The sequence below is a fragment of the Papaver somniferum genome, chromosome 7 (assembly GCF_003573695.1).
Source record: "Papaver somniferum cultivar HN1 chromosome 7, ASM357369v1, whole genome shotgun sequence".
Lineage (NCBI taxonomy): Eukaryota > Viridiplantae > Streptophyta > Magnoliopsida > Ranunculales > Papaveraceae > Papaver > Papaver somniferum.
The window spans coordinates 15,870,527-15,882,172 of record NC_039364.1 but is presented as its reverse complement, the minus strand read 5'-3'; the positions used below and the strand labels follow the sequence as shown (position 1 = coordinate 15,882,172).

The following is an 11,646-nucleotide window of genomic DNA, read 5'->3' as shown; positions in this document are numbered from 1 at the left end:
ATGGGGGATAAATGATTTGGTTTTTGATTTTATGTTTTAGTTGAAAGGGTATAACAGTCTTTTCATAATGTTTTTTAATTAATCTAAGGGTGTTTTAGTATTTTCGGCCCAAAAAACATCCCTTAACAGACACCTTTGGCTAGGGGAAGTAATTCATATCCCCAATTAATTTCCATATCCCCAATTGCGCGTTCATTACCTATAACACATCAAATCAAAGTGTGGTATCTTTTTATTTTCTTTGATTAGTAGCTAAATATTAATATCGAAGTTGTTTTATGATTGATCTCTCTCAAACGTCCAAGGAGCCGGAAGTTAAAGATAGGAAGGGCTAAAAACTAAATTTTAATAAACTTAGCGGTTTCACGGGACTAAATATAAAATATTAGGTGGGCTACCTACAAAATATAAGATAAACATAAAGGCGAATAATTTTATTAAATTTATGGTGGCTAAAGCCAGTGTTAACGAACCCTTGGCTCCATCCCTCGTTCAGTCATACCTAAAATGTATTGTGAGGGATTGTTGTTGAGACTTAATCTCACGACTCTTATGACTTTATCTTACTATATTTTTATTTTTTCTTGAACAGACTGTCTATTTAAACAACATCAAGTACACATAAAAACGGCCCTTCGTCTCTGGTAAAAACAGGGATTCCAAATTTGGGTATGTTAGTATGTTTTCGTGCAATTTGGACAATCTATCCGGATCTTTTGGTGGATTGACTCAACAGCCATATGGAATGTCCAAGTAATCACTAAATTATTTTTATTTTTCAAAGCGAAAAGATTTCTTCATACTTCTATTCTCATATTATGTCACATATCGGATGTCTAGCTATTTTGTGAATAAAAATCGAACAATATCGGATTTGTAACTAATATTTTTGGCATATGTTCCTCTTACAAATCTCTACATACCTACCAATGAGTGCTTTTTAAGATATTAAACCTCATAATCTACTGTTTTTTACTTCAATATCTAAAAATCCGTTGATTTTCAAAACTCATTTTCAAAATAGTAGATGTTGGTGTTCTACATTTCAGAATATGCTGATAGTAGGAATGTCAAACTTTGTAAGAGGAACATATCACAAAATATTAGGTTCAAATCCATTATCGTCTGATTTTTATTACAAAAACGACGCCTAACGTGTGAGATAAAGTGAGAATAAAAGCGTGAGGTGGAATCTTTCCTCATGAAAATGATATTCAGTTTCTCCAAATTTAGAAGGAGGGAAAAAAAGAAAAACTATGGTAAGGCCTATTCCTATGCATATGACAAACATCAAATTTTGTCACATATGTACCCACTATGGGTATGCCAAAGTGCCAAACTTATATGCCTATATGTCAATTATAACATATAGGCATACACGACAGACTTTCCAGCGGGTGATAGAATTTCCATCGCTAGATGGTCTAAATATCGCTCGCTGGTCATTCCAGCGTTAGTCAGTTGATAATCACTCATCAGTTCATCATCCAACGGCTACAATTTTTTCCCTCTATAAATACTCAATTTCAAACTCATTTCAACTCACACTAGAATTTCTTAATCTCTCTAAAATTTCTCAATCTCTCAATCTTCTTCAAATCTAAAACAATCACACCTTCTCTACAATTCTTAATTTCTTGTCATATGGATTCACAATCTCAAAGCCAAGGCAACGATAAAAGTAAAAAGGTCAAAGTCCGGGGGTGAAAAATACACCATGACAGAAGATGAATGCATTTGTCGTAATTATGTTTTTTTGCCCAAGATTGTATCGATGGTGCACAACAACATGGTAGGACCATGTGGGAAAATATATTACATAAATATGAAGAAGAAACCATGAACATCAACTCTCGTGATGCAAAAGGGTTGGGAGAACACTTCATTGTAATCAACAGGGAAGTAACCGTTTATGTTAGATTGATAATGCAACCCAAGAAAGGCCGGGAGAGTGATCTTGTGAATGTTGATGTTGAAAGAAAGGTAGTAACCCCAAATCCAAATTTTTCAAAAACCGATAGAATTTTGAATTTCTCTATTTGCTCAAATTTTTCAAAAACCAATAAAATTTTGTGATATTTATTATTTACTGATTGTACAACGGGAGGGCCTCCTTATTTTTTGGGTGATAATTTGAATTCTGATGTAATGGGGAGGGCCTTTCCCAGGCTGGTAAGCTTTTCTGTTTAATAAATTTCGTTTACCAAAAAAGAAAAAAAATTAATATATGATTGATTGATCAGGATTTTAATGTCACAAAGGCGTCGTATTGATTTGATTAAAAGACAAACCAAACAATGTACATGAGAAAAGGAAACAGTTTGATTAGTATCAACTTCTTTGAAAATTAACAAGTGAGTGATAATATCCACTAGGCCCCTTATCCAATAATAAAGAATGGGTGCCTTTCTCCACAACTTTACCTTCTTCTAGAACAGCAATGAGGTCACAATTTTGTACACTACTCATTCTATGTGCCACCACCACAGTAGTCCTATTTACCATCAAACTATCCAACGCTTCTTGAACAATTTTCTCACTTTGATTATCAAGTGCACTTGTTGCTTCATCCAGTAACAAAATCCTAGGATTTTTCAGTATAGCACGGGCTATAGCAATACGTTGTTTCTGTCCACCTGATAATTGTACACCCTTGTCTCCGCACCACGTGTCGTACCCATCTGTAAGTCCTGAAATGAAATTGTGAGCGTTGGATGCTCTAGCTGCATTGATCATCTCTGTTTCACCAATTTTATCATGGTCGGTGCAGTATAAAATATTCTCTCTGATGGTACCAGCAAATAGTGTTGATTCTTGACTGACTAATCCAATGTGTTTCCTAAGTGACCTCAAATGGTACGACTTCAAATCCAAACCGTCGATCGTAACCATCCCTTTCGATGAATCGTAAAATCTTTCAATCATACTGATTATTGTTGATTTTCCGGACCCACTTCTTCCTACCAAAGCCGTTGATTTACCCGCATCGATACGAAGATTAAACCCATTTAAAATGAACAAATCGGGTCTGTTCGGATAAGCGAAATGGACATCATGGAACTCGATTTGGCCCGTTAATGTATCGGGCTGATACCCATCTGGATCTTCCGGCTCGATACTAGTGTACCGGTCCAAAACCGTGAATACAGACCCGACTGCATCAGAACCTTTAGCTAGATCACTTGTTGTGCTTCCAGCTTCAGCAATTACACGTCCAGTGCTGATTAAAATCATGAAAACTTCCAAGAATGATTTTGTTGTCATTTCACCTTGGAACACCAGTTTCCCACCATACCAGAAATTTAAAGCCCATGAGAAAGTGATGATAGATTGAGAAAAGCCCAAACCAAGCCCAGCAATCCATGACAGACGAGTGTTCTCTAATTGGGCTTCACGAAACATATTTAGGATTCTTGATTGAGAAGAAAATGAAGTGATTGTCCTAAGATTTGATACAGCTTCTGCAGCCAGTTTACTACTTTGATTTTGAGCTGTTCTGGATTTGTTGTACATTGATTTTATCAGGACGCGGCGAGCATAGAAGCATATGATAATCAAAGGTTGGACGGCAATGATAAGAATTGCGAGACGCCATGCTATGATTAAGCCCATTGTGCACGCGATGATTACGGAGGAAAAGGTTTGGATTAGAAGGGACATTCTATCTCCCACCAACGATCGCACCTGCAACGTAAAACAACTGTAAGACAACTTGCATGGTTGATTTCAAACTATCGGATTCTGCCATAGTTAATATGGTGTGTGCATAAAGATATCTATGCAAAATTAGCTAGTAGAGTAGCAAAGACAGCTTACCATATTAGCATCCTTTGCGAGCCTTGAACAAATTGCACCACTAGAGTTCTCATCTTGATCAAACCATCCAACTTCAAATGTCAAAATCTTTGATAACATCCTTTCTCTTATCCTCTTAGTCAAGTACTCTCCAATTACAGCAAAGTTATAATGTTGGCACAAATTCACAACGAATGAAAATATGGCCAGTCCAGCAAATATACAAGAATAAATCATGGTCTTTACCTTGATCTGACTGTGATCATTCAAGAAATATACGAAGATCATATTAGCCATTGCTAAGCAATAAAACGGTTGTACTGCACCGAATAGCATCGAACTTACACACCCTAATAAGGTCTGTTTCCACTCGGGCTGGTACAGTGCTAATAACCTCCAAAACGGTGGTATTCTGCAATCTTTCCCAGAGTTATTGCATTCTTCTAGAACTGGACTTACCAAAGAATTCTTCGAATTGGACTGGCTCATACTTCCACAAATACATGGCATTGAGTTACCATTGAGGATTTCCTTCTGCATTGTTGATCTCTTGTCTGTCATCTCTTGGATACGAACGAGAGAAGAATACAAACCATGTTCAAGCTTGAGCAATTCACTATGTGACCCGGTTTCCATGACATGCCCGTTCTGAACTGCAGCAATTTTATCTGCATTACGAACTGTAGAGAGACGGTGAGCGATTATTATAGTGGTCCGTCCTAGTGATGCTTTATCAAGTGCTTCTTGTACATTTCTTTCTGATTCTGAATCCAATGCACTTGTCGCCTCGTCCAGCAAAAGAATTCTTGGTGCTTTTATCAATGCTCTTGCAAGTGCAATTCTCTGTTTCTGTCCACCAGACATTTGAATTCCTCTCTCACCTACCTGTTTACAATCAATTTATGATTTTTCTAGTATTGAATATACAGAATTTGAATACTTTACGCGAATTTGTATATGCTGTAATGGTTAAGAAAAGAGCATACCTGGGTATCATATCCTATTGTGAGTTGACAGATGAAACTGTGAGCATTTGCAGCTTTAGCTGCATCAATGACTTCATTCATGGTGGCATCTTCTTTTCCAAAAAGTATATTTTCTTTGATTGAAGTGCCGAATAAAGCAGGTTCTTGACTTACTAAACCCATTTGTGCTCTTAACCATTTAAGTTGAAATTCATGTATCTTGATCCCATCAATAAGAATTTCCCCATCAAGTGGATCATAAAATCTTTGTAAAAGTGAAACCACAGTAGATTTTCCACAACCACTTCCACCGACTAACGCAACCGTCTTACCCGCTTCGATATTCAGGTTGAAATCCATAAGAATTAAGGTTTTGGGCCTTGATGGATACGCGAATTCAACGTTCTTGAATTCAATTGAACCTGAGATGCTCGGTAAAATCTTGCCTTTAGTGCTATCAGAATCAATTTTCGGTATCCTCATTATCACCTCCATTATTCTTTCTCCTGCCGCACAAGCTTCTGAAAAGCACTTCACATTTGAAAGTCCAGCTCCTAATGATCTGACATGGACAGGAAGCAAAAGTGAAACAGATTAAAACAGAGAAAAACAGAGCAAATAAGTTGAAATCACTAAGAGTTTGAGAGAATTTATTACAGGCCACCGGAGCAAAGAGCGGCACCAACAGCAAAAACAGTTCCACCTTGAGCACCATGGTACATAACCAATCTACTACCGTACCAAGACAAAAATGACCAAATAGCAAAAGTGACACTATTACTTCCAAGTGCTAATCCCTTAGCTAGGCCCTGTTTCAATCCGAGTTTAACCGATTCATTAAGTGCTTCGGAAAATTCAGCAACCGTTTTTTCTTCGCCGACAAAGGAATAAACCGACCTAATCGACGAAATTGCTTGTTCTACAATAGACCCAGCTTTGTTATATTCTACTCTCATTTTCCTTGATAGACTCATCAAAGTTCTCCCATATATCAAACCAGGAACAATCAAAAATACCACAAATGGAAACCCTACTAATGCTAATCTCCACATTAGTAGAAATGCTGTCACATAACTTCCGACGAACATTGAACAGTTCATTAAGAAGTTTGGAACCTGAAAAATCATCAAGACAATCATACAGTATAATGTTAGAATATATGTACATATAAACCCTCTGTACTGATTCAAATGATTTTCCATGTCGGACGTACCTTTTCGGTAAGTACATCTTGAATGATGAAACTATCATTACAAACATTTGCAATGACTTCAGTGGTAGTATTTGATGATGGTGATGATTTAAGATCAAAGTAACTGATATCTTGTCTTAAGACTGCTTTTAAGTACTTTTCTCTCATTTTTGATGCTTGCCTTTCTCCTGTTTTAGTCCAACAATACCCTTCTGCAAAAATCAATATAATTCAATCATGCCAATAAAGAACTCTCACACCAGAAAACAAGGCAAAGAATTCAACATTCATATCAAAAGATATTTACCCAGAAAACATGCAACCCACCATCCGCATGCCATGTACATGAGTGTCACCGCATTCTGCCACATACACCGATTTCATTCAATCAAACATCAAACAACTTTGAGAGAGAGAAAGAGAGTGAGGGAGATAAAGAGAGTACCTTATTGATGTTGTGAAGAAAGAGATGAGGATCAGCACCAGAAGAACCAACACCAAGATTATTCATAAACTTGCTAGTTACTAATAACAACAATGGAGTACCAAAACCATCACCAACTGATCCGATAAATCCAAAAATCATTAGCAAAATATCTACATCATCAGCATGCATGAAAATTGAACTTATCATGGAATATTTTCTCCCATTCTTCTTCTTCTTCTCAGTATGACCCATTTCCTCTCCTAGTCCTCTCTAGTCAAGCAAATTGATACAATTTCTCTCTTTGTTTTTGGCTTTTAAAAGCCTTCTTAATTGCCCATATCTTTCTGCCCTCTCTCTCTCTTCTTTTACTACTCAATGAATGAGACTTCTCTTCTTTTACTACTCAATGAATGAGACTTCTCTTCTTTTACTACTCAATGAATGAGACTTATACCCTTGATAGGGGAACAACCTTTTATATATGGATAGAGGTTACCCCATTTTGTTTTTCTTTTTTCTTCTCCTTTCCATGGGATCTTTTTTGACACATACCTTCATTTTCTTTTGTTTTTTTTTTGTCTGCAACCCCCATATTATATATCAAATTCCAAAAGTCCTCTTTTCGGTATATCTAGATGATTAAGTGCGCTTTCCATCTTTCGCTTGACTAAACTACCCTTTCATCTTAACCCAACCATGCACCTGTCAAGACTGGAATTCACTTTGGCTGGAGATGTGGAAGATCCCTGAATCCCCATCTTGATAATATCGTCTTTCTTCTGCTCAAGTGGTTTCAGAACTGGTCCTGAACCAAGCTCAAACAGCATCACAGTAGCACGGTCAAATGATTTAATGTAGGGAACAGCTAAATCACATTCGGCTATTGGAAGTTTAACAGTTTCAAGTAGAGATTATGCTTCCATAATTCTTCCATTGAATCCCTCTCTACTTCAAACTGTTAAACCCTCAATAGCTCAACGTGAATACTTAAGGCTGCAGGTTACATGTCTCATACTTCCTGATACAGAAAAAGAAGTTCAAAGTATAAGAAAAGCAAATTTCGGTGTAAGCAGTTCAAAGATGGTAGCAAACGCGAAATTACAAACCAATTGGAACTATAACAAGAATAAGAACGATGCTAGGTACTGCAAAACAAGTAGTAGTTAGAATATGTACAGCATTGGCCATGATTGGCTTACTCAGTAGTGATCCAATTAGAGACGCGGATAAACCACATTCACAGAAGTTTACAAGAAATGTGTCTTTATTTGCTTTCGATCCATTGAACTGGCTAATTATAACCGGATCCATGAATACCTCCATTACCAATCTATTTCATAATCCTACCACAATAATCCTTTAGAGGTATAGGTAAGCCAAAGTAGCACATACAAATACACTAGTATAACAGAACCCCTCTGCAACGGTACTGAACAAAATTCTGGAGACAAAAACTCTAGTTACAAAGAAAATCGAAATCAAATGCTCAGATAGCTCCAGTTCAAAGCAGATTTTCAGTGTGCATGCATGATAACTAGAGGTGAGCAATCCCATCTGCAACCATTCAATGCACAGATTGGATTCCAAGTTAGATTTGCGTATAAATGTCTATCAACTCCTAAGTTGCAGAATATGAAAAAATTACCATCTGTCATGCATTTTATCAAATAGATAGTGAGACTAACTGAAAAGGTTGAAGACCTATATCCATCCAATCCAAAACTGAAGACCTATGTTCAATTACCCATCCAATCCAAAATTTAAAACCTATATGTATATATCCATCCAATCCAGAATTGAACCAATTACAAAAACATATGGAGATTTCTCTCTAAAGACAATGTGGTGGAAGCAACTAATAACTCTACCTAATTCAAACTTAATCATAAAAAATCAAATGTAACCAATAAAAATAACCCGCCAAAATTTAAAAAGAAAATTAATGAAAGAATCACCTGAACATGTTTTAGCTTTAAGATAAGGAGAATCAATCACCATTAGGAACTTTTATTATTACAGTCAGGGAGAATGAAAAGAAACAGTTAAAGAAAAATCAGAGGGTGAGTTAGTAAATTACAAGGCCAAACTGCGCATGCGTGACACGTGTGTGCATCTTAAACTGTTTTGGATGGAAATTTCTGTTTTTTTTTTGGGCTGCATGATAAATTAATTATGTGTTTGAGGGCTAGATTGAATTAGATACTATATGATTTTATTCTATCTTTATTATTGTTTTTTGTTTAAAGGTTTTTTCTTTACAAAAGCAAATTTTGTTAGAAAAATGAAGTCAGACATTTTGTTGATGGTTGTGATTTCTTGGCATCTTATTATTCTCCAATGAGATGAGAACCGTATCCAATACCACCACCATTCGTACACTTGCAAAATAATGCGACCTGTTTTAACCTTATTCTTTATTCGATTAAACCAAAAAAATTGAAAATTGCCAATCTTAGTACGTTGAATTGTGGTACCTAGAAAAAAGAAGTGTGGTAAAATTACAGGCCAGTAATCAAAAATTGAAAATTTGACATACGATCGAAGAATTAACTGAATAAGTTAAAGAATATAGAATCCAATAGTGTTATCTTTTTTCTTTCCTTTTTTAAAGGGATGAGGGGCTTATTTATATGATTTTTCATTATATTTATATGCATCTTTAGTCGAAATTATAAAAATGATAGATATTCTGTGAAAGAAAAGCTCTAGAGAAGGGGTTTTATCGTGCCTATCACATATACCAATGCTAGAAACCGGAAAGGATGGCGAAGGACCACTGAATCCTCTATCGAGATTCTTTTTAGGTGTTTAGAACATCAGTATAGACTTACCCGAAAATTAGGATTTATTGGGAAAAATAAAAGTTTAAGTTTTTGACTGTATGTTAATTATCATCGTCATCTTTGTGTATAATAACTAGAACCGAATACTCCAACAAAATTCGTTCTGGCACCATATTTGTAGATACGAAATATCGGATCGCCTACGTGGAACGAGTTAGAGTGCTGAGAGAAGTTCATAGCACATGCGAAGATATAATCATAATGAGTCACTATTGAGGTGAGCGATGACGTCACGGTAGGTGTGCGATAATAGAAGAAATGTGAAGATATCGTGTAGAGATAACCGAGATATTAGGTCAGAAAGAGGCTTTATTGGTTGTCATCCACTATGTAATATTAGTTGTTATCCATTATGTGAAGGCCTATATAAGGGCAAAAGAATATTGTAAAGAGGGTTGAGATCTTTTCGAGTCTAAGTGTTATTTTGGAGAGAAAGTTTCTTGAGTTCTAAATTAGGGTTTACACTTAGCTTGAATTGTAATAATATTTGAGAATTTACACTTAATATGTTTTGAATTATCATTGGATTATCATAAGGGTGTAGTTATAGATTTCGTGCAGCTACAATATTCAAGAGTGTTGGGAGAATGTTCCAAAATAAACCTCGCGTAGATTATAAATAATTATCGGATATGGTCAACCACATGACAACAACAATCTCATGGACACTATCAGTCAATGATACATGCAGAGGAACACAGAGGAGGAAGTATAGCTTGACTTCCTCTACCTCAAGCCACCCCCAAAACTAGCCCAGAAAACCTTTGATTTTACTACTGCATGTTTTCTAAGACTTGGTCTGGCTGAAAAATACATTACATGCTTAATAAAAAATATTACAAAAAATTTCAAATCCGAACTAGCTTTTACGCCCCCTCCTACATTCAATTTTTCTAGTTACACCACCGAATACATGCTACTATTAGCTTCCTTCCTGCATGCAATGTGAACATACCTCTTGGACATCTAATACAAAAGCCGATAATTTAGCCAAGGACATCAGAATCAGATATTTATGAAATCTTTCGGCACATTTACTACCCTGCTACCAACAAACTAAAGTAACATCTGCTTTTTGTTCTTGGCATATTAGTAAAGATGACAAAATAACAGCAACGTGTCTTGCGTGTGGAAGCTTTACGTCTTAGGTTATGGCTTGTCATGAGACCTATATCACTTCATTTGGCCTTTTCTTCGTTCTTAAGCTTCTGGTTCTGGGTACCTGTATACGTTCTTCCTCCTAGGTCATTTCATCAAAGCTCATGATGTGAATGAAGTCTAGCTATAGTTCTAATACAGTTAATTAAAGTTGAGTCCAGGTCAGTAAAATAAGATAAGATAAAGAGTTGACTATTCTCTGTTCATCTTAAAGGCAATCAAGTTATGTAACTTTCATGTTTCATTTCACCGAGCAAAATTTTTCCATTCACTTGATAGTCAAGCATTTTTTCTATCTTACAGTATATAAAACCTACATTAAATACATGATGGTTGTGGTAATATCATAAAATAAGTGAATGAATTAAATGCCATTTCCTAACATGTATTTTTGATGTTGCTAGATCAAAGGGCTTGTTCGAAAATGTGACGTTGTTAGATACATTAGCATCATATCCATTGGACATCACACGACCCCAGTTAGCCAATAATTTTGTTCCGTTAGGTTTTAGACGGTTCTGGAGTAATTTGTTGGATGTTTTGGCCTGAATCACCGAAAGGGAAAACCTACGATAACTGCATGATGAAATTTTATAGAGTTCAATTTTGTTGTTTTCCCCTATCTCGTGCTCATCAAATTAATGGTTGGTGTGAAAAGAAGGCTGCTAAAGTTAAGGTGTAAACGTGTTAGAAGCAGGATCGTGAAAAACGAAGCAAAAAAATCAGTTTCTAGGACTTGAAACTTGTGCCAGCAGCACCGAACACTGATGTCTATGATCCATTCATTGTTTTCTGTTTATGCGTTTTTTTTTATCACAGAAGAACGAAAAAGAAATGACAATGTTCTGCACTTCTAAGTAGTTAAAGCCCCACCACTTTAACAAAGAAAGCAAAGCAGTGTTTTGAGTTATGGATTGCCAGGAGCTTCCATGAATTACTGTGGGACAAATACTTGTTGTAGGACAAAGACATCTGATGCAAAAAAGGTATGGATAGATATGAATATGGTGAGACAGTGCATGCGCCATTTAATAACTGATCATCTTTTCATTACTGTTTATACGACCTTATCCTTTGGCTCAGTTACTTAACTGTGACCACTGCTCTGCGGACACCATTGAATGTGAGAAATTGTAGATGGAAGAAGGTTTTTAATTTGGTGGTGTTACATATTGATACGCAGGCAGCATTCAGTATACTTTGTACCGCCCTCCTATATATCGTTTATCGAAAAGAAGGTAATCAAAACCGCTATAAATTTGTTTA

General features: G+C 36.0%; 1 protein-coding gene across 1 annotated transcript; it reads right to left on the bottom strand.

Moving 5' to 3' along the window:
• Positions 1-2,300: 2,300 nt before the first annotated feature.
• LOC113296173 (ABC transporter B family member 15-like) lies at positions 2,301-6,631 on the bottom strand. Its single transcript, XM_026544501.1, has 7 exons — positions 6,398-6,631; positions 6,260-6,314; positions 5,974-6,164; positions 5,418-5,875; positions 4,782-5,322; positions 3,817-4,680; positions 2,301-3,684 (listed from the first exon to the last, which is right to left on the bottom strand). The coding sequence occupies exons 1-7, from the start codon at positions 6,629-6,631 to the stop codon at positions 2,332-2,334; spliced, it is 3,696 nt and encodes a 1,231-aa protein (XP_026400286.1). The 3' UTR covers positions 2,301-2,331.
• Between the last annotated feature and the right edge of the window lie 5,015 nt (positions 6,632-11,646).

Excerpts from the sequence above, each read along its gene's own strand:
- LOC113296173 (XM_026544501.1), bottom strand. The coding sequence starts at position 6,631 with ATGGGTCATACTGAGAAGAAGAAGAAGAATGGGAGAAAATATTCCATG. Across the intron at positions 5,323-5,417 it reads GCTCTTTGCTCCGGTGGCCT|ATCATTAGGAGCTGGACTTT; the intron begins GTAATAAATTCT and ends TGTCCATGTCAG. Across the intron at positions 4,681-4,781 it reads CAATAGGATATGATACCCAG|GTAGGTGAGAGAGGAATTCA; the intron begins GTATGCTCTTTT and ends GATTGTAAACAG.